Below are 23,346 nucleotides of genomic sequence, written 5' to 3'. Positions count from 1 at the left end.
AGGTCCTTGCTCTAGTTCTGTCACTGAGTTGTTGTTTCTCATCTGTGATGCAGCAGAGGAGAATGTTTCCCTACCTTGCAGGCTTGTTGTGAGGGCTAATTAACATTTTTATAGTGTTTTGATAAATGCCATTGTTAACGCAAAAGAAGTAGCATTTCCACTGAGTCTGTAAAAGTGTTGGGAGAAGATATGATGGAATGAGACAACATCCCAAACCTCTTTCCAAGGCACATGAAACAACAGTGCAATGGAAACGGCTGGAGGGATGTTTATTTGATGCTTCTTCATGGTTTCTTGCCCAAGGGCTCTGCTGCTCTCCCTAAATCCCTGGGCCAGACCTTTTGTGGGAAGGTCTATTTTCACACATACATTGTACATCGCAACCAAACTCAAGACTTTGCTTGACAGATGTGGCTGACAGGCAGGTTGAATCCCTGCCCACCTGAAGAGTGTTCATGAGCACAGCCCCAGATCTGAGCCCAAGGAAAGGGATAGGGCTGTTTTGCAGGGGATGAGGATACCGAGAAACACAAGAAAATCCTTCAATTACTAAAGGGCTGCTGCAATGGGAAAGAACACACACTGATTTCATGTCTGTTGAGGATCAGACAAAGACCCAAGGCTGGAGATCTCCCTTCCCACCGAGCCATGCTCTACTCACCCTATGTTCCAGTGCTCACTGTGGGACTTTGCCTCCTTCTGTTGCAGATTATATTTAGGATGTGACAGGCTGTTTCTCTCATTCTTTTTGTCTCCAGTGGATGGGAAGTGGCAGGCCTGGGGGGTGTGGGGCAGCTGCACCGCTACATGTGGAGGTGGGACTCAGAGACGTGACCGTGTGTGCTACGGACCCTTCTTCGGTGGAGAGGCTTGCCAGGGCCCCAAGGAAGAGTATAAGCAATGCAATGACAGAAGGTGTCCTGGTAGGTACCCCAGACCCCTCCCACCTTCCTTTGCATGGGGGGGACAGGGATTTTGGAAAGAACGTCCTGTGTCAGAGAGCTGAATGCAACAAGGAGCTGTGATCTAGTCAGATCTTGCCAATAACCCAGGCACAAGACATGTCAAGGGCTTGATTTAACTTTTGCCCAAACCACTGTAACCATGCTGATTTCAGTGAATGTTTGGTAAGTCCTACAAGTCTAACTTTAATGTTTTTTATCTTTTCATGTCCATAAGTCATAAGAGGGAAAGACACAGTGTTTGATAGCAAAAACTGATATCAGAGCCTCAAGTCCCTGAAGAAGTTGAGTATTGAAGATGCTGAAGTGGTTTCCCACCCTTTACTTAGCTTTTGGGTGACCTGCACGCCACTTAATTTTTAAAAAAGACAGATGTGTCTACACCTGTCAGAGCCTTACCCAATCTCACCCTCCTCCAGCTACAGTCATGGGAGCAGCATCCATTTGAGCAAAAGGGTGTAAAAGTCTGAATGGAGGACAAGTGAACTGTAGGACAGGGAAAAACCTGGTGTTTAATGTGAAAAATAAGCAGGAGCAAATACTTGCAAGTGGGAATGTTTCTGCTGTCTCTCACACAGTATAAAGAGGCCAGAAAAAAAGCCTGGGCACCATTTTTATTTTCTTTCTCAGCCTCAGATGAAGTGCCTGGTGAAATTGCTGGTGGGAAATCAATGCCTTATGTGATGTTGGCAGTCAGATTGCATGGATCATAACAGGCCCTGATTTTTGACCGAAAGGGTAATTAATTGTCAGAGCAGCTCACTAAGAGACAGGAGAGGTTCTCATGGCAGCATCTTGGCAGTCCTAGTGAAAAGGGGTGTCTCCCTAAAAGACAGGCTGGGGCTCAGCACAGAGGGAGCAGTTTTGGTGCAGATGTTTCTGGGGGTGGATCTGCCATGTTGAGGACAACTGACCCTCAGACTCCCTTGCAAACTGCTGAAGATAAAGATCAAAGCCAAAGCACTTCAGCGTGGAAGTTTCAGCACGTTTAGCTTGAAGACAACAAAAAAAAAGAGGCTGCGTGCCCGAGACACCATATTCACTCTTTCCAGCTATGCTCTAATAGAAGACATCACCTCTCCTTACAAGCTGTGCCTCTCAATTAGCAGCGGCGTGTGAGAGTCTCTTCTAACTCAGCCACAAAGCTCTCCCCCACCATAGAAAATCTTAACACAGGGTTGTCTGGTGGTGTCTACAGAGCGACGCAGATTTAGTGCAGATTCAGCGTGTGCCAGCTGGGGCCCTGGCAGAACAAGCCCAATCTTTTCTTCTCTTTCCACAGAGGCTGATGCTTGCACGGTGCTCAAAAGGAAAAGGCATGTCTCAGGGACTGAGCCTTACTAGGGTTCAAAACCAGAAGGGTCCCGTTGCAGTTGTTAATTTGCAGGGGAAGAAAAAAAGTGGGGAGTCATCAGAGGCTAAAAATAAACCGACTCAATTTGTTCTTCAGAAAGTATCAAATGCCGGCATGATTTGATTTGAACAGAAGAATTGAGCTTAATTGGGTTAGTTATTAAAATCTCCCAGTGCAAATAGGGTACTCTGGTAAAAAGGATTTTGTTACGAAGCAACATCAAAAAGAAAAAAAGAAGAAAAAGGATGATTCTCTCCTGGCCTGGGAATTGCTTCTGCACTCACTGGCAAGACAATGCCAGGCAATCAGTATATTTCTAAAGAGCATCTCTGATCCACAGCATCCCTCAGCAGTCCCCAGGGAGACCGCAGTGGTGATGAGACTTGGAAGGTTTGACAGGTCAGAGAAGGAGAAAGGGGAGGTCAGATGTGAACACACTCCCTCTCTGCTTTTTGTTGTGTGCTGTAGTTTTGTACCCAAGGGTGCTAGAAGTTTCCCATCCCATGCCCCAAATCCTCCTTTGAACCACAGTTTGATGTGCAGAATCTGTGACTGTGGCCACAGCACTGGTCCAGCAGGCAGGAGTTTTACTTTCAGCTCCCTGCTCTGCCACAGAATCTCTGGGTGACCATGTGCAGGTCACAACTGGGTGACTTAATCTCGCTGTCTTACAGCTCCATGTCAACAGGTTGGAAATAAAACTGCCTCTTTTCCACCCACGTTCTGCCTTACCTACAGAAGTCATAAGCTGTTGGCATAAGGACTGCTTCACATATGTGCAGAGCACAACAGGGGTTCTGCTTGCCCTCTGGGATTTCATTACAATAGCCATTACTCAAAAGGGGTTTTAAAACAGGGAAAGGAGCATCTGTTCCGAAGCAGAGAGCATAAATTGTTCATTACCAGTGTCTACCAGGGAGGCAACTGCCTTTGAACTGCAGCTGGGGCTGGAGCCACACAGTCTTAGAGCTTGACTCCAGGAGCAGTGATATGTAGGCAGCTTGTTGGGTCTTGTATGAGTCCTTCAAAGAAGCGGGACTTGCTGTGCACATTTTCTTGGGTTTGAGCCTTCTCCACAGCCAGGTTGGTGCTCTGGGTAGTTTCAGAGCAGCAGTGGGGTACGTCCATCGCCAGATATTTACATCGTGATGAAGGTTCTGAAACAGTCTAATTAAGCATGTCCATTGCATGGTCCCTTCAAGAAGGAAGCCTTCAGGGTCATTACTGCTCTGCAACTCCCAAGGGAGCAATGCCTGCAACTCCCTCAAGGCCTCCCTCTTTTTTTATGGCAGATGAACATTTTCCCTACAACCTTGGCATGTCTCTACTGGCATCACTGGACGCTGGTATGGGCAGCACTTTCCTGCATGGGAAGGAAGCGCAGCAGGCAGCTGCCAGGCTCCACAGCTGGTTGGCTTTGACTTTGCAGCTGCCTTTCCTGACCAGTTGCAGGCATGCACTCAGCTTCCTTTTTATTGGTGGTTCTACATGCACAATAAATAAAAGCTGTAATGGAAAAACATTAAATCAAGTTTTTTCTCCTCCCCACCCTCAGGAGTGATAAATAGCTTTAACACCATCCTCATGGCTCCCTCCGTTTTACATGCTGCAAGCAATGAGTTTCTGGGCACAAAGCTATCTTGCAGTGAATGTCTTTTCCCCAGGTCCCACTGACCCTGGGGCAAACTCGGCTCCACCCACAGACAGAAGCATCAGAAAAAACTCCTTCCAACAAGCTTAGTCTGTGATGTCTCAAAACATATTTCTGCAGTCTCTTGGACTCTGCACCCATATTTAGAAACAAGCTGCTGATGCAGATCCATTCTGTTGGTGCTCAGATCTTCTCCATTTGTCCCTGCACAAGACGGCAGCAGACAGAAGGCCTGAATGAAGACCACCCAGGGATATGTCCGTCTTGGTTTTTTGTGTACTTGTTCTTTCCTTCATTCTTACTCCAACTTATTTACGCTGAGTTGAAACCCTGAAGGATGGAAGGAATAAAGTCTGGTGCCATAGACTTCACCCACAAAAGGTAGACGTTTGCCCATTAAACAAGAAAAGAAAACTCTTTAGTAGGGTGTAGTAACAACAGCTTTCTTGCAAAGAGCTGCCACAAGGCAAGGCAAGCATGTTAGTGGACTTTCCCAGGTTGTTACATGCATATTAGTGAGCTAATCCTCAGCATGGATGGAGGCCCAGTTTTCAGACAGGCAGAGCAAATTATGGAGAGTTTAAGTGGCTTTGTCAAGGGCCATGCGACAAGCACCTGCAGAGCTGGGAGTTCACTTCCAGTCCTCCTGGTTTACACCACACTGCTGTTCCCTCCAAACCATGCTTCCCTGTTTCCTCTTTCCGTTCCCTTTTCCACCTCCTTCCTGAGAAGGAGGCTTTACCAATAGAGTTTTTCCTTCCTTGCAGAGCCTCATGAAATCTGTGATGAGGAAAGTCTTGCCTCTGTCGTTTGGAAAGAGACACCCGCTGGGGATGCTGCAGCTGTTCGGTGTCCTCGCAATGCCACCGGTAAGGACAATTGCATGCCTCAGCCAGGGACCTGGCTCGCCTTCAGAATATCCTTCATCCTTTGCTTCCTACATGAGGAGAACTTGCTTGTGGGAGGACAGGACAAGTCAATGAACTTCCCTCCACTCAGAGCTAAATAAACTTTCTCTGGGTTTCTGCAGTCCTTCACCATTTAACAACAACTTCTTGATTCATACTGGAGAATCTGAGGTGGTCTGCCATCCACCTACTGCCTAGTCCTGGGACAACTTTGCAATTAAGGATTACTGTGGTATGTTTTCCCCATTATCTACAAATAGCTCTGCAGAAGCAGGTAGGGATTTATTAGAGTCCTCTGGACTTGGACATTGTATTTCTCTCCACTGCCCATAAAAGCAGCTAATATCTGAAAGTAGAAAATCTGAATTGCATTGTCCACTCACACCTAGGTGCTTTCCTTCTTAGAACCCATAGCAGCTCTCTAAACATATCAACCCATAACAGCTCTCTAAACATATCATCAGCTGCTCAAGTTGATGGTCTGACTGTGGTGGTGTGAAGTGATAGGACCTGGACATCCAGGTGTTATCTGTTGTGAACATGGCCACATGTTCCCCAAGGAGTGGAAAACAGCACAGAGAAGGCTCCAGGAGACATGTTGGTGGTAGAGCTTGTCCTCAGCTGGACGTTCCTCACTCCCAGGCAGGCACAGAAATGGGGGCAGCAGTGTCAGTAATGAACATAAAGGTTTTATTTTGTTTGAGTGAGGTTGGTGGATACAGAAAAACCCTGCAGCTTTCTTTGACTCATACAGCCTGGGACAGTCAGTGTCAACCCAAATGCTAGCCTAGAAGAAGGGTTGTAACCATAGAAAGGTCACTGAATCATTTAACAGTAGTGATGGGACTGTGGTCGCAGCAAAGCCTGCTCCTCAGAGGTTCTCCAAGAGGCAGCATAATTGCTTGGGCAAGGTGATCCCTCTCCCCTTCCTCCTTACTTATATGTCTGTTCCTCTGCATTGCAAAGGTGTGTGACTACCACTGCAAAACTCGCTGTAGATTGAAACTAAGGAAAGGCCGAGGAGGGGACTGCAAGCAGCTTTCAGGGTTTTTCAGCTGATGCAAAGATGGTGCTGTTGGGTATTTATTCTCCTTGAGGCTGTGTAGGCAGCACAAGATACTGTGGCTGGTTTAGTTGCAAGTATCAGACCATGCTACCTGGGGAGGCTCCTGTGACTTCCCGAGCCAGGAAGAAAGCTGCCCTCCAGGGCAGAAGAAACCTTCTTTCATCTTGACTAGGTACATCCAATTTGTTAGGTTTTGTTTTCATTCCCAGTTCCTTTTGATGTTCTGCCCCTCAATAATAAAATGCAGGAGAAGGAAATAAAAATAATCTCTCCTACATGCTTGCATGTGTTGTTCAGGTATCTGCAGATGCTCCTGCTGCCCTTTGTGCTGATAGGTGTCCCTACATGGATGCATTGACCAGTTCTGGGTGGCCTCCATGAAGGTGTTTGGCTTTTCATCCTGCTGGCCTCACTCTCATATCCGTTTCTTTCCTCTTCCAGGGCTGATCCTTCGAAGATGCATTTTAGATGAAGAAGGGATAGCTTACTGGGAGCCTCCAACATACATCAAGTGTGTTTCTATTGATTACAGGAACATACAGATGATGGTAAGGCAGAGCGACTTCTTAGCTCTGGAATCCCCCCAGATGCTTGCTACACCACAGTACTTACTTACAGAAGAGAAGGAAAGCAGTATTTCCATGTGAAAGGGAGATGCCAGCTCTGCTCCGCTTTTCTCTTGCTGTTTTTGTCTGCTTACCTTGCATGGGCACTCCATGTACTAGGGATGGTTCCTCACGGGGTATTTTAATACCTACCTTCGCAGAATCCAGGTCCTACCAGGTCTTTCATATCACATTATCAATAAGAATTGCTGTGACTATATCACTTTCAAATAAGCCACTTATTTTTTTGTTAGTCTTGTATTCATTGTTGTGATGAATTTCTGCTGGTTTCCTGTGGCTTACCTTAAAACATTGCTTTTATGAGAACAGCCTTCTACTGTTCTGGACAAGCTACAGTCTGTCGTAAAATAATTCCAAATTGGTTATAAGAAAACAAGGTTTTGGGGCAAAAATCTTCTGTAAGCTGACCTCGGGTTACAAAGAGAATAGCATGTGTGTAGTAGAATAATTTCTTCTGAAACTACACACAACCTTTCCTTTGTGGGCATACAGAAAATTTGACTTCTGCTCTCCTACAATTTTAAAAATATTACAGGCTCTCAGGCCAGCAAAGATTGTCAGGTTCATCTAATCTGTCATCTGAATTACAAGGAAGGTCAAAACATTCCCCCAGCAATTCCTTCATTGAGCTCATTAACTTGACTTTGACTGTCACTAAAAAGTTTGTCATGTTTTGTTTTGTTTCTCAGACCAGGGAACATCTTTCCAAAGCTCAGCGTGGGCTGATGGGAGATGGGCTGTCAGACGTGCTCCAAAACCTTGTGGAAATCTCCCAGGATGGCACCAGCTACAGTGGGGACTTGCTGTCCACCATCGATGTGCTCAGGAACATGACAGAGATCTTCCGTAGGGCTTATCACAGCCCAACTTCTGGGGATGTGCAGGTGAGCTGAGATGCACGTCCTGGAGACCAAAGCTAGGTTACAGGTCTGTGTGCATATAAAGGGCTCAGCGTTTCATTACCTCCTTTGTAGCTGATACAATGCTGATGAAAAGCAGGAGTATTTTCTGCCCAAGTGAAGTGTCTTTGTGTGTCAATAAACTCTCCTTTCGAGGTGGTTCTCCTTGGCTTATAAAGAACTTGAAATCCAAAGTCACTCTGAACTATTTCAACCTGATAGCACTTTACTGTGGAGTCTAATTGATATAAGCACATTATTTGGAAGGGATTGCAGTCTAACGACTAGAGGTGAGATGATCCTGTGGTATTGGGGACCTGGATGTTGACGTGGGAGAATGTCTTGATGGCTTGTCATCCCAGGGTTTTACTTTCAACAGTTATATGCAGAGTGGCTACAAGATATACCTTTGGGATGGGTCATGACCCCAATGGCTTGAAACATTAAACTGATCCTACAGGATCTGCAAAGAGTGGTAAAACTAGAGAAAAAATCAATGGTCTTCAAATATTTCCTTCCTTCTCATAGCGTGCTGCAAAGATACTACTATGCATAACATCTTCTTGATCAGTCACTGCTTCTCTTGCCTGGTTGCAGACCTAAAGAGGATCATAAGGTTTCCCTATTCTGGAAATAACAGAAATAGTAGAAAATAGGATAGGAAGGGATTTATACAAGGCAACATCATCTGTTTTTAACCAGTTTTTGACAGACATCAACCTAATCTGCTCTTAAAAATGTTTAATAATGGATACAAGACATATTCACAGTCCAATGCCTTATCAGATATAGTAGTCAAAGTGAAGGGCTTTGGAAAAAGGCCTTCCACAATCTGCTTTGCCGCTAACATCCTTGGAGGAAGAGGCCTGTGAAATGCTGTGGGAGACTTTGGGGACGGGACCATAAGAACGCTCTTGGAGCATGGCTGTTTCTCACATTTTCCTCATGCATCACTCTCTCCTTCCTAGTCTGGGCTACATTTGGCTAACCACCTCTTTTTTCCTCTTTTGTCTCCCTTCTCCAGAACTTTGTCCAGATTATCAGCAATCTTTTATCGGAGGAAAACCGGGACAAATGGGAGGAAGCTCAGCTGGTATGAACCTTCAGCACCTTCCCTGAAACAAGACAGGCTTTCAGCATAGGCTTAAGCCATGGCAAGGGGAATTTCTGAGTGTCTACATGGCCTCCTAGCTCTTCTTGCCCACGATGCATTCTGTGCAACATATATCTGTTTCAACCATGGACCACAAACTATCTTCATCCACCAGCTCTATTCTCCTTGGATAAATCCTTATGGTGAAAGAGACAGACAATCCAGACATGGTCAGCTGTGGTCAGCTTCAGAGTTGACTGCCACTCAGCTGATTGATGTAACTGGTTGAGCGGTTGAGCTCAGTGCTGGGCTGAATCATATTTATGGAGCTACTCAGTGAGCCACAGGTTCTCAGCACTAAGCCAGAATCTCTGCATGAAGAACAGTGAAAAACTGGGGGTGAATATCAAATTTTGGACAGGTCTCAAAGGTCAGGCTGGTTTTGGAGTTGATAAACCTGGCTTGCCGTAATTCCCCTCCTCTCCTCTTGCCAAGATAAAGAAGTAAGATTACATGGATTTGAGTTCCTGGCTAAAAAGATGAAGGACAGGCATGGTTTTCATAATTTAGAGCTGGTCTCTGCTCTGCTGAGCTTCTGTTTCTGTTCAACATGAGTTGAGCAAGGGTTCAATTATATTTTACTTTATTCCTCTCTGTGTTGTGAATCCTGCTGAATAATTTTGTGGCTAAACCCTTGTGTATCAGGGGAAGGCATTGTTTGTTTGTCTGTCAATGTCTTATTTGCCCCTTGTCTCTTCTGCCCCACTTGCTTGGGCTGGTGTCAGACCTGTTCCTTGTCCCTTTGCCATTCCCTTGGCAAGCCCTTGGGCTGCTCAATGCTGTCATCTCGCTACAGCTTCTGGGGATCACATTGGAGTGAAATAGTTCTGCTTCAGATCAAGCAGCTCTGGTGGTTGGGCCCATGTTAATGCTCATTCCTTCCACATCCGTTCCTTATTATTGCATCTTGGAACAGAAACACCAGCTTGCCTTGGTCTCAGCTTGAAAAATATCCTGGATGAGGAATATAACTCAGCCTTTTTGAGAGATCAGTCATGTGGAAGCTACCCAGAAGTATGGATCAGAGCACAGCAGCTCCTTTTTAACCACTTGTTGCTGTTACAAAAATTCCTGAGAGAGGTCTGGAAATACCAAACAATGACGGAAAAATCACCCGGCACAAAAAGCAACCCCAGAGTCCAGTTATTTTCACGCCACTCAGGGAAGTCCTCTGGGAAAAACTCTTAACAGCAGGTGCTGGCACAACTGTTGGCAGTCCAGAACATGAGACAAGGACCAAGATACAGTACTTTCATGCAACAGGAACGCCACCAGGAGCTGAACAGCCTTGTGAACCTGTCCTTCTCCTCTTTTCTCTGTTTCAGTGGCTAGACAGAGGAATGTCCTTTAAGCAAAGTTATGACCTGTTTTATCTTTCAACAGTATATGAACCTGGATGCGTAAGATGTCATTGCAATTACAGAGAAACTTTAGGGGAGTGCAGGAAAAGATGGAAACAAAACAGGCACTCGGACTATGGACAGTGGTCGCTCCAGAGCTGTTTGACAGATATTCTAATATGATGGCTCTTGGTCCTTTGCCTTGCTCTGGCAAGGTTTAAGCAATAATATCTTGTAGCATTCAAACCTTGCACTTTTTACTGTGGAAGAGCAAGTCTTGCTCCTTTTATACTCCTCTATTCTGAGGCAAGCTCAGAGTCTGTCTCAAACTACCTAGAGTATTTAAGCAACACATACCCTTTTCTTAGCTGACAGAAGTGTACACGCCATATACAGAGTGGTGAAACCCTTACTGACTGGAGTCTTCCTCTGCAGGAACTGTAGTCTCAATGATTCATCAAGGATAGAGCAAGACTCTTTGATTAAATTAGGGGCTGCATTGGTTCAGGTAGAAATTGCTGACTGCTATAATAAACCAACACTGGTTGTTTAGGTTCCTGGTGGTTTCCCATTGCGTTTGGAAGAGGGTGACATGATCTGGCTCCAGGCAAAATAAAGAACCACCTGGACATGTATGCCATCCAGACATGGTTGTGAGTAACCAGCTCTAGATGGCCCTGCTTGAGCAGGCAGGTTGGACCAGATGAACATCCAAGGTCCCTTCCAAACTCAACAATTCCATGATTCTGTGAATGTGGGACCAAAAACTCAGTTTCAAGCCTACAGGTGTGTGGATGTATTTCAGCACAGAGCAGAGGATACTGTCAAGTTGTCATGACAACAGGGAAATCCTGCTGATCCCCTTAAAAACAGCTGCAGCTTACTCTCTGTGGCAATTCGTTCCCACCAGCTTTCCCTGTACAATCTGCTCTTTGCACCTATAGATAGATGCAGCCCAACCTGCTTCCAGCATCACCATAACCTACATGAGGAGTGGGACCATCATGGGAAGAACGTTTGCCTGGTGTACATTTTCATGAGAACTGAGATGACAGCCCAACACCATGACTTTAGGACACAGAAATCTTCATGAATTGGATGACAACAGAGATTTCAGCAGTCTCTGTCCTTCTCCCTCAAAGGTGCTGGACCAAACCCATGCCCCACGTTTCACAAGATTAATCAAATCTTTTAAAACAAGGTCTTTGGCTCCCTATTTGCTCATTAAAAGTAAACCAAATTCATCGCAGTCTCACATCCCAGTGCCCTGTTGTCCCCCAGGCAGAGATGTTGCTCAAGGAAAATAAAACAGAACAACCCAGAAAAGTATTCAGAGAAGGTCGACCATGTTTTTTGAGGAGATTGTATTGGCCATTATGTGATAAAAACCAGAAAGACAGTGGGCAGTGTAGACTGGGATTAGATTGACCTTGTGATTTCAATCTGTAACAGAATATAAAACTATACTGTTAAAAATAGCTTCCTCACTAACTTCTCCTCCTTATGTGTACACCTGTTGTACGGGCAGGACTTTTTCATCTGATCCTGATACAGTTTTAGTCTTACCAAGCTTCCTTTGGATAGTCAGAGAGAGAGACACGCATGGCCACCCCTGTGCTCCTTGCCCATACACTCAACAGCTCAACTTTCCTCTGCCTCCATCCCATCCTGCTGTCCTGCTTGTCCCCAGCTGTTCCTCCGGCTCTGCTCAGCCACCTCAGGAGGTCTGGATTATGGTGAGGAACCAAAAATGCTGTTAAAGTGTTGGAAAAGGAAAAGAAGAGGTGTAAGGAGCTGAATTGTTTTTCTTCAACCTCTCGTGGTATTTACTGAGCCCCCATAGGCAAACGTGCTCTGAGGAAAAGACAGGTAGTCAGCACAGCTCATTTCAAGAGAATTATCTTTTATGAAATCTGTCACGGAAAAACTAGTTATTGTTTAACAGCCTTGTGTTAGCCATGTGAAATACAAAGAAGAATTATTACCAATATCTTTATCATCGGGGAAACACCAGGAAAGAAAAAAAGAGGCGGAGAAGTTCCAAGACAGCCTGGTCCCAAGAAGCAGCAGCTTTGTTATTTGGAGAGTGACATCCTGCCAGCAAAACAGGAAAGCACGGAACCAGACTGCGATGCTTTTCTGGATAGGATTATGTGATTTGGTGCCTGGGATTCGACATTAGAACACGGAGGTCCATTAGTGGGGCTACTTCAGTGAAGTGATAGCAAATTAACTATCCTGGTGGGGGTAATGTTTTGTGGGCTCCCTCTCAGTACGTAACATATATCTATACCATCAGGAGTAGCCCAAATATGTTTCTCAGGCCAAGTACCACAATACCTCTCGATGGGGTTGCTGGTAGCAGAGGTAATCCTAGGGAAGGGAGATGGGTAGGTTATCTTCTTCTCCAGAGAGTCTCAGATATTTCCCTTTGCTTTGAGATATTGGTCTCCACTCTAAGTTTTATCAATCTGAATGCCACACTATAATTTCTTGGCCCTTTCTTTTTATTTTTCTAGGTATCCTTTTAGGATTTCTCAGTCCTCATTCTTCACAGATCCATAATACTCCATTATATCCAGCATATGCTTCCAGTACGCATGTGAGGACAGAAACCTTTGCCCTCAGAGAAACTCGTGCTGTGCTCATTAGTATCTGTGCTACTAAGTATTCTCGCTCTCTCTGCAGATAGGACCAAACGCCAAGGAGTTGTTCAGGATTGTGGAGGATTTCATTGATGTCATTGGCTTTCGCATGAAAGATTTCCGGGATTCCTACCAAGTCACGGACAATCTGGGTGAGTTGATTTGCACTCCCCATGTTGAGTAGAGACCCCAGGAATCTGTAATTACTGTGCAATGTCTATAACCTGGGCTGGGGGGGAAGGAGGGAAGGCAGCAGGTGGTGGAACATTAAAAGGTTTGGGGAAAGACAGGGATGAGCATAAATGTGGAGTGGCTTTTCTCCAAGTAAGTTAGGACTTCAACGTGAAGAAGAGATGTCCACAGACAAGATCTGAGCGATATCTATAGAACCATGAATGGAGAACAGATGACAAACTGGGCAGAATTAGTTGCTTCCTTTTATTTTTTTAACACAAGAGCTGCACAGCAGCCGGTGAAGTGATCAGGCAGCAAGCAAACAGCAGGCAGTATTTGATTTATGCTGTATGCACAATCACAGCATGGAACTTGTTGCCGTGGGATGTTGCAGAAGCCAAAAAGTACAGATGGGTTCATGATGGCATTAGTAAACTGCACAAAGGAGAGGTCCATTGATGGCTGTTAAAGTTGATGATCTGGATACAGTCACTAGCTAAGGAAGTCCTGCTGACTGCTGGAAGCTGGGAGGACAAACTAAGAGATGTCTTGATCTGTTCTTTCTCACATTTCTTCTTAGCAGCTGCTGCTGGCCACTCCTGGAGATGACTGCAGACTGGCTTCCCTTCTGCCAGGTTTAGTGGAGGCAGATCCTTTTCAATGAACAGAAACAGGAGCCCTAACAGTTAGTGCCATCTTCCTTCATGTATAGATATTACCTGAAGATAGCACCAGTCCTATAGTTATCAAGATCCAGCCTCACTCTTTCTGTTATCTGATTTCCTACTATTGCCTCCAATGGGTTTTTCAGCACACGTGAATTTATTAAGGCTGTTTTTTTCTCACTGGTTTTATTTCTTGCTTCCTTCTAGTCCTCGGCATTCACAAACTGCCTGCTAATGCAGCAACAGACATCACCTTCCCCATGAAAGGCTGGAGGGGCATGGTGGACTGGGCCAAGAACTCGGAGGACAAGGTCACTGTCTCCAAGAGCATCCTGTCTTCGGGTCTGACAGGTAGGCAGCACAGCCAGGGCACTCCAGAAGAAGATTTCTTCTTTCTTTTCTCAGATAGGTTCCTTCCATTTGTGTGGTCTTCAAATTCTCCTTCCAGCTCATCTGGATTTCTCACAAAAGCTTGGTCACCAAAAGCATTGCTGATTGCAGATAAAGATTTTGGTTATGGCCTGACCAAGAGTCAAACTTAAACTCCTTGCAAAAGTTCAGGGACAGGCTCAGTGCCTGGATATGGATCTATACTTTCTCATAAATAAGCAGCATATTTAGAAAAGAGTCGGAATTAGCACAAAAACTCAGGGCAACACTGCATTGATGATTGCTTCTTTCCAAGGTTTCTGAACTTGGGAAGAAGTGGAAACATCCCTGTGTCTGCTGGGTCACTCTGTTATTGATGCATGTGGGTGCTGAGCTGAGTCTGCAATCCTCTTCAGGCCATGTTTGGTGCTGAAATGAGTCTCTCAAGCCTCCCTGAACACACTGGGTTGCTGTTAGGGGTAGTGAATGGTAGTTGTCTCTGTGGGTACTATATAAGAATGGTTAACCAGCACAAGAAAGGCAGGTGCAATAGGGGTATGGTTCTGCCATCTATCACCATGGCCACGTAGGCAAAAAATGCTGTAGATGCCCTCCAAGACTGGATCAAGCCATGATGGGGCCATCTCAGGGTAAGCAGCTGGGGATCAGCATGTCGGGATGAGCAACTGATGGGTCTGGGTCTGCTGCAAAGACAAGGTTTGCTAGATTGTGGTTTTATGGCAGTTGTCTGAAATCAGAGGCTGGTGCCATTGTCAGAATTTTGGGGTTTTTGACCACAGGGCTGTTTACATGGCACCGGGCCTCCTTGCAGCAGATGGAGTGCAACTGACTCCAAGGGGCAAAAGGATTCTTGCTTATGAGCTCATCATAAGGGCTTTAAACTAGATTTGAAGGGGGAAGGGGATGAAACCAGGCTCACTAGAGTTGAGCCTAGAGGTGGCGTGCCAGAGTGGAAATCGATAGCCCAGCTCAGGTGCATCTACACCAATGCATGCAGCATGGGCACCAAACAGGAGGAGCTGGAAGCCATTGCGCAGCGGGACAGCTATGATGTAGTTGCCATCACAGAAGCATGGTGGGATGCTTCTCATGACTGGAGTGCTGCAATGGATGGCTATAAGCTCTTCCGAAGGGATAGGCAGGGAAGGAGAGGCGGTGGGGTGGCTCTGTATGTTAGGGAGTGTTTTGATTGCATAGAAATCGAAGATTGTGAAGACCAAGTAGAGTGCTTGTGGGTAAGGATGAGGGGGAAGGCCAATGAGGCAGATATCCTGCTGGGAGTCTGTTACAGACCACCCAACCAGGATGAAGACACAGATGAGACATTCTATAAGGGACTGGCAGAAGTCTTGCATTCACTGGCCCTTGTTCTTGTGGGGGACTTCAACCTACCGGACATCTGCTGGAAGTATAACACGGCAGAGAGGAAACAGTCTAGGAGGTTCCTGGAGTGTGTGGAGGATAACTTCCTGATGCAGCTGGTGAGTGAGCCCACCAGGGGAGGTCCCTTGCTGGACCTGCTGTTTACAAACAGAGAAGGACTGGTGGGAGATGTGGTGGCTGGAGGCCGTCTTGGGCTTAGCGACCATGACATGATAGAATTCTCAGTTGTGAGGGAAGTAAGGAGAGGGGTCAGCAAAACTGCTACCATGGACTTCCAGAGGGCAGACTTTGGCCTGTTCAGGTCACTGGTTGAGAGAGTCCCTTGGGAGACAGTCCTGAAGGACAAAGGGGTTCCAGGAAGGCTGGACAGTCTTCAAGAAGGAAATCTTAAAGGCACAGGAGCAGGCGGTCCCCATGTGCCGTAAGAAGAGATGGCGGGGAAGGTGACCGGCCTGGCTGAACAGGGAGATTTTGCTGGGACTCAGGGAAAAGAGCAGAGTTTATCATCTCTGGAAGAAGGGGCAGGCAACTCACGAAGAGTACAAGGATCTCGTTAGGTCAAGCAGGGACAAAATTAGAAAGGCAAAAGCCCAGCTAGAGCTCAGTCTGGCCACAGTTGTAACGGATGATAAAAAATGCTTCTACAAATATATTAACAAAAAAAAGAGAGGCAAGGAGAATCTCCATCCCCTACTGGATATGGCGGGGAACATTGTCTCCAAGGACGAGGACAAGGTTGAGGTACTTAATGCCTTCTTTGCCTCAGTCTTTAATAGCCAGTCCAGATATCCACAGGGTATTCAGCCCCCTGAGCTGGAAGATGGGGATGGAGAGCGCAATAAACCGCCCATAATCCAGGAGGAAGCAGTTAAGGACATGTTAAACCACCTGGACACCCACAAGTCTATGAGGCCTGATGGGATCCACCCAAGAGTACTGAGGGAGCTGGCAGAGGAGCTTGCCAAGCCACTCTCCATCATTTATCAGCAGTCCTGGTTAACAGGGGAGGTCCCAGAAGACTGGAGGCTTGCCAATGTGTCACCCATCTGCAAGAAAGGACGGAAGGAGGATCCTGGGAACTACAGGCCTGTCAGCCTGACCTCTGTACCAGGGAAGATCATGGAGCGGTTGGTCTTGAGAGTGCTCAGAGGGCATCTGCAGGATAACCAAGGGATCAGGCCCAGCCAGCACGAGTTCGTGAAAGGCAGGTGCTGCTTGACCAACCTGATCTCCTTCTATGACCAGGTGACCACCTAGTGGATGAGGGAAAGGCTGTGGATGTTGTCTACCTGGACTTTAGTAAAGCCTTTGACAGCGTCTCCCACAGCATTCTCCTGGAGAAATTGGCAGCTCGTGGCTTAGACAAGTTTACTCTTTGCTGGGTGAGGAACTGACTGGATGGTCAAGCCCAGAGAGTTGCGGTGAACGGTGTTAAATCCGGCTGGGAGCCGGTCACAAGCGGTGTTCCCCCGGGCTCAGTTCTGGGGCCGGTCTTGTTCAGTATCTTTATTGATGATCTGGATAAGGGGATCGAGTGCTCCCTCAGTAAGTTTGAAGACGACACCAAGTTGGGTGGGAGTGTTGATCTGCTGGAGGGTAGGAGGGCTCTGCAGAGGGATCTGGACAGGCTGGATTGATAGGGAGAGGTCAACTGTATGAGGTTTAATAAGGCCAAGTGCTGGGTCCTGCACTTGGGTCACACCAACCCCATGCAACGCTACAGGCTTGGGGAGGAGTTGCTGGAGAGCTGCCCGGCAGAAAAGGACCTGGGGGTGCTGGTTGACAGCCGGCTGAACATGAGCTGGCAGTGTGCCCAGGTGGCCAAGAAGGCCAACAGCATCCTGGCCTGTATCAGAAATGGTGTGGCCAGCAGGAGCAGGGCAGGGATTGTGCCCCTGTACTGGGCACTGGTGAGGCCGCACCTTGAATCCTGTGTTCAGTTTTGGGCCCCTCACTACAAGAAGGACATTGAGGTGCTGGAGCGTGTCCAGAGAAGGGCAACAAAGCTGGTGAGGGGTCTGTAGCACAAGTCTGATGAGGAGTGGCTGAGGGAACTGGGGTTGTTCAGTCTGGAGAAGAGGAGGCTGAGGGGAGACCTCATCGCTCTCTACAACTACCTGAAAGGGGGTTGTGGCGACATGGGTGTTGGTGTCTTCTCCCAAGTAACCAGCGATAGGACAAGAGGAAATGGCCTTAAGTTGCACCAGGGGAGGTTTAGATTGGATATTAGGAAAAATTTCTTCACTGAGAGAGTGGTCAAGCATTGGAACAGGCTGCCCAGGGAGGTGGTGGAGTCGCCATCCCTGGAAGTGTTCAAAAAACGTGTGGATGTGGGGCTTCAAGACATGGTTTAGGGAACATGGTGACACTGGATTAATGGTTAGACTTGATGATCTTGAAGGTCCTTTCCAACCTCAGTGATTCTGTGATTCAGTGAAATTTCCTGCCCTCAGAAATGAACTGTATAGGCATTTATCACTGAGGTCAGTGGATATGAGCCACAGCGTGGAGGTGGGAATGCTGGGTTTTCACCAGCATCCTTCTAGATGACTTGGTGCTGTGTGTGGCACCAACGGCTTTGAGAGAGCAAGCTGCTGGCTGTTGCATCAGGCTATTCTGTCCTTCCTTGGCACAGAGGCAGGAGACAGTGAGTTGTTGCTGTCAGAAGACTTTTCGCCTCTTCTTGTCATACCAGAACCTCTTGTCACAAGTTTCCCTTTTGGGGACGGAAACAACGCAGCCATCATTTCTACTTGGAGAATCTGAGGCCAAGAACAGTTAAGCGTCAACCCTGAGGGTAAACAGTGAGTCACTATCAGAGCAAGGACCACATCTAGTACTCCTTGTGTTTTGTTGTGCCTTGAAGACCACATTATTGTCCTGGGAGATGTTAGAGCATGTTGGGAGGGTTATTACAGCTTGTTTAGGGAGGTTGTGGAGCCTTCACCTTTGGAAACCTTTAATCACTAACTAGTCAACCTGCTGGCACCAGACATAGGCAGAAGTGATCCTGCTCTAGGGATGAGGGCTGTCCTAGAGCCCTCATCCACTTCCCATGGTGCTGTTTTCCAGATTTCTATTACAATCATCCTCACACAGAGCTGCTGTAGGGCCCCCAAACAGCAGTCACTGTGCAAACAAAATGTGACATCTACCCCAAAGAATCAATTTCCCATTGGTCTTCACCTCTCCATGGTGTCCTGTTCCAGCCAGGGCTGTATTGCCTCTGCCTTGTTCAGCATCCAGCGCTGTTGGTCTCTTTTTGAGGGTTTACTCAGTGATTAACAGTGGAGACGCACGTGTATCAGTTTTGATCCTCACCTTTCCTTAGCCACAGGAAATTGGGGCAGCTATCCTGAGGAAAATGATGGAGACTGGCAGCTTGATGAGACCAAAACCAGACCCCTCACTGCTGAGAGCTGCCTTTGCACAATTGATTTCAAAAGGCCAGCACTAATTTCTATAGCTGGGTGATGTGCCTCTTGGGCTGTTGTCTGTGTAAATACTGCTGGTGAGTGAGCATCGCTGGGGAGATGTTACATGACCAAAATGCAATGATGTTTCAGCTGGGTAGCACATCAAAGGATTTCTTTTTCGTATACCAGGACTGATGGGAAGCTGCATTATTAAAGATCTGTCCCAGACCAAAAGAAACAAGACTCCACCTCTATTACAGTCAGGATCCTTTGTCTTCTTGGGAGGGTGCTGTGATAACCCAGCCTGTGAGGCTTAGGGTTTTGCTTGCTCACAGTCTCACAGGAGCACACGTTGCTTCTGTAAATGCCCCACTGCATCCTCTGAGCACAAAGAGGGAAAATTCTCTTTGAAGGCAGCAGGATCCTTGTTTGCATTAGGGATTCGCGGGAAAGGCCAAAAGGCTGTGCCAGCTTTCCTAAAGAAGCAAGGCTTTTGCAACAGCTCTGCAAGCCTGTCTGTCAGTCTCTCCTAGTTACGTTGTCACCAGCTGTCCCACTTGATCCCAGTTTGACAAAGAGGAAGACAGACATGCAGAGTCGTGCCTGCCCCGCACTGATGGAGCGTGTGCACAGTAACTTCAACCTCAGTACAAGACACCAGAGAAGCCCCACATCAGGGTGCTTCCCCAGGCTTCCTCAGCTCTGCTGTTCACCCCGTCACTTGCTTTTTCTCCCCCTGAAAATCCGGCCGCAGGGTTGCCTCTGTCGCCTGCGCTATTTCCAGGGAAGTTCTTGCTTTTTGCAGCTGGGCACTGTAAGGCAGAGGAAGAGCAGGAGGAGGAGGTCAAGTGACGTGCCCAGAGATCACACAGATGATTCAGAGGCTTATCTGGGACCATGGCCCCCGCTGCCTCCCGAGGCAGTGTACGAGTTGTGGGGTCAGACCAAGCGCAGTGGGACATCTCCCCTTCCTGGCTGCCCTTGTCAGCCCGAGCACAGCTCTTCTGGCTGATGCCTCGATAGCTACAGACAGGTCCCAATGCCTCTGCGCGGCTGCAAGAGACCTTTCCGCTCTGCAGATTTGCCTGCGGGGGTGCTGTCGGAGGGATTAATGGGATTTCTGAATGGGGGAGAATGAGGCCAGTCATTTGGGATGAGTGAGCCTTGCGTGGGGGGCAGATGCCTCAGAAGCCGGGTCACCCCAAAGGTGCTGAGCCCTTCCTTGGGACTGTTTGAGACCCGGCGTGATGACAGCGGGCACTGCATCCCACCATAGCGATGCTGGCCTTGGCTATGCCCCAACAGAGACCTCCTCCATGCGAGGTCTAATCCTGAACGCGGGTGTCCCATGGGGACAGCAGACATCCCGGTTGTCTCAGTGCTGTTATCGTCTTCCCTTTCTTTTGGTGTCCTGCAGAGACAGACGACTTCTCCGTCTTCGTGGTGGGGACAGTGCTGTACCGCAACGTGGGCAACATCCTCTCCCTCCAGAGGTAAGAGGGGCTGCCTTGGGAGGGCGAGCCCCTGGGAAATCACCAGGCTTTCCTACTGATCCTTCTGGCTGCAGAGCCCTGGTTTTCCAGGGAAAAAGCAAAGGTTGCTATGTGTGATGAGACAGACTTTGGCTCAGCAGCGCAAATGTTTTGACCCCCACCGACCGATGCTGCACGTTCAGGTGGGGCCAGGCTCATGCACCGCAGACGTCACTCGCTGGAGGGGCAGGAAGGTTTTCTCCATCCCTGTGCAGCGCCGTGCACCCCAGATATGAGGGAAAGCACAGTGCTGTTGTCACCGCCACATCTCTGCCTGTCAGCTGCCTGCCACCCTTTGCCCTCCAGGAATGGGTCCTCACGCTGCCCTCCTCGTCACAAGGGATTTTAGGGGGTTTGACAGATGGGGGATGCTCAGCTGCCCTGATCCCCCCAAGCGACTGGGGAGCTGCCAGCCATGCCGAGCCCTCCGAGAGCATCACGGCAGAAGACAGGCTTGGGGAGAGCAGAGGAGTGCAGCAGCACGCCCGGCTGCACATCTCTACCATGTTCCCAGCCGCCTCAAACCACCTCGGGCACCGAGGCTTTTGTGTTCAGCACTCCCTTTCCTTTTCTTCTCTCCTCTCCTTTTCGCTCTCGCTATCTCGCTCTTTTTTCCCGAGGCTGGTACTGAGGCAGTAAATTAAGCATCCTAAGGCACCTTCTAAATCTGTTCTGCACTGATTAGTGTGAGCCCATTTACCATAAACACCAGGGCATCTCTCCTCACTGATAATCATTTAAATACCTAAAGATTTAGCACTGGCAATGGCAAAAGAGCTCCAAGTGAGTGCAGAGAGGAATTAGCAAGCCAGCCAACTGTATTCTGTAATATCTTCCATTACAGCACAGGGAATTAGATCAGAAGGGCAATAAACATCATTGGCTCAAATGATCCAGCGGTATTTCAGCTTGCTTTGGCCAAGCAATGAATGAGCTCTGAAAACCAGCAGCTGCAGCAGCCGCAGCCTCTGAACAGCTTTCCCACAGAGATCTGATTTAAGACGTTCTTTAATTAAAGGACAGTCCCTCTTTAAAAAAATTCCCGAGTCCTGAATCACCTGTGGAGATTCAAAGGGGGGAAAAAAAAAAAAAAAGAGTAGCTCTTATTTCAACCACTGCACAAATAGACGCAGGGAGAAAAAGGGGAATGTCTTTAAATAACCAAGTAGCTGTATAGCTACATGGTTATTTTGCCTATGGGGTAAAAATATTTCTGACCACAAAAGGGGAGCAGCTATTCCTGGGTACACACGAGCGATAAGGACCCAGATCCTGGGTTTGACCACAACGATTCGATGGAGAATCTTTTCCTAAAAGAAAAACAATGTAGATTTAACTCGGCGAACAGCACCAGCTGAGCTGTTCCTAATTGCCCCAATTTACCTCCCCCAAGCACCAATTCCTTATCTGAGCCACACATTGCTCTGTCCCCCGGGGGTCCAGAGAGCCCTGTGTTTTTTGGCAGCTGTGACAATTGAGAGGGGATACACACAATGCCTGATTTTTCGAGCCAGGAGGGTGAAGGGCTTTTGGTCCCAGTGGGGCACTGCTGCAGAGGATGCGTGCGGCAGCTGGAGAGCCAAAAAATCTGGCACCTGACAGCCCTGTGTATGAAACAGCATGTTCACAGCTGTTTGCACACTCTTTACGGCCACGCAGGAGCCCTCCGAGCTCGTCTGACCTTCTGTCCAAAGCAGATCTTGACGTGTTTTGTTTTCTTCCCAGAAGCTGGGTTGCAACATGCTTTTAGGAAAGACGACTCATCTTCTTCCTCAAAGATTCCTTGTGATGCTGAGTCCCTCACCTCCCCCGGCAAGCTGCTCAGATGCTTAATTACCTTCTCTGCTAGGAGACTGTCTCTTATTTTAAGGCTGAGTTTGTCTGACTTCCACTTCCAGGCACTGGGCCTTCGGGTGGGCGACTGAAAAATCCCCCACATGCCACAAACTGTCAGACATGCCTTTTGACTGAAAACTTTTGTCTGGTTTTCCAGCACCTGGATCAATTTTGTGTCTCTTCTTTGAACCCTCTCCACTGTTTCCCCACCTCGAAGTGGAAGTGAACCCAACGCTACAGTTGCATCCTGACAAGGAGGCTTGCAAAGGGTTGCTTCATCTCCTTCTCCTGCACGGGATCACTTCTGTCCTCCCTGTCACAGCTCTTTGCCCTGAAGTCCATCTCCCTGGGCACGTTTTGGGTCGCTGCTCCCCAGAGCACAGCCTGTACCTCTGCAGGCAGCGCTCGCGCTCTCCCAGCTCCGATGCGTTTCCCGACTCTCGGATGCACTGGGATAACTCCCGGTTGGGCTGTGACTACCTGGCCATCAAGCAGCCTTCACAGCCTGCACGCGAGTCACTTCTCTGTGCTAACGACCCACTGAAAAATCAAACGCTGCCACTGCTTTCGCTTACTGCACCCTCCTCACTTGGTCCGCAGCTTCCAGAAGGACATTTCTGTGTCATCTAGGTTGTCCATGCAAATATTCAACAGCACTGAACCGAGAACTGACCCTTACAGACCCAGCTACTGATGGAGACAGGCACTGGTGTTTACTTAGCAGCAGTTCCTGTTTTTAGCTTGTCTACATTTCAAAACTTAGAGTTGATATTTACTCCCATTAGCTTTCCCTTTTACTCTTCCTTTGTAGACTGATATTTGTGTTTTATTGCCTCTTTCTTTTTTTTTCTTTTTTCTTTCCTTTTTTCTCCTTTCTTTTTTTTTCTTTTGTTTCTTTTTTTTTCTTTTTTTCTTTTTTTTTTTCTCTTTTCTTAAAGAAAATATGTTGTATTTTTTTCTTTACCCTGCTAAAACAATGTTGTTTTTCCTTCTGGTATTGATGGAATAGTTGGCTTTCTGAGCATCCACTTACACAGCCATAGACAATTCCAAGTTTAGTGGTTTTTTCGGAAATTTTTTTAACCTACTTGCTGTTAAGCAAGCATAAATCTTTCTTTGTAATTATTTTGTAAAAGGAAAATAAGACCCAGAAAGAAAGGTGAAAGATTTTGCCAGTGCCTGTAGATTTGGCAGAGTTTTGGATGGGGAAAAACTTCCCTTGCCCGTGGGTGCAAGAAGGACTGGGAGTAGCCAGATTTTGCATTACTCTCTACTACCACTCTACTACCGATCCCTTCATGGTAAACTTAGAGAGTTAACATTTGCAACTGCTGGTTGAAACTTTT

At 47.4% G+C, this 23,346-nt stretch overlaps 1 protein-coding gene across 1 annotated transcript in view; it reads left to right on the top strand.

Annotated features, from left to right (window-relative positions):
* ADGRB1 (adhesion G protein-coupled receptor B1) overlaps positions 1-23,346 on the top strand; it is a gene marked incomplete at its 3' end in the record, with an annotated part of 218,255 nt that overhangs the window by 71,354 nt on the left and 123,555 nt on the right. The window contains exons 7-14 of the mRNA XM_082015056.1: positions 759-923; positions 4,735-4,836; positions 6,383-6,489; positions 7,257-7,451; positions 8,491-8,559; positions 12,648-12,756; positions 13,651-13,794; positions 20,050-20,125. Of these exons, the coding sequence (XP_081871182.1) occupies positions 759-923; positions 4,735-4,836; positions 6,383-6,489; positions 7,257-7,451; positions 8,491-8,559; positions 12,648-12,756; positions 13,651-13,794; positions 20,050-20,125 (967 nt within the window). The remainder of the gene's footprint in view (positions 1-758; positions 924-4,734; positions 4,837-6,382; positions 6,490-7,256; positions 7,452-8,490; positions 8,560-12,647; positions 12,757-13,650; positions 13,795-20,049; positions 20,126-23,346) is intronic.

The sequence above is a fragment of the Phaethon aethereus genome (genome assembly GCF_964289735.1).
Source record: "Phaethon aethereus genome assembly, chromosome: 2".
NCBI lineage: Eukaryota > Metazoa > Chordata > Aves > Phaethontiformes > Phaethontidae > Phaethon > Phaethon aethereus.
Note: the sequence above shows the minus strand (reverse complement) of the source record. Positions and strands in the feature narration are given on the sequence as shown.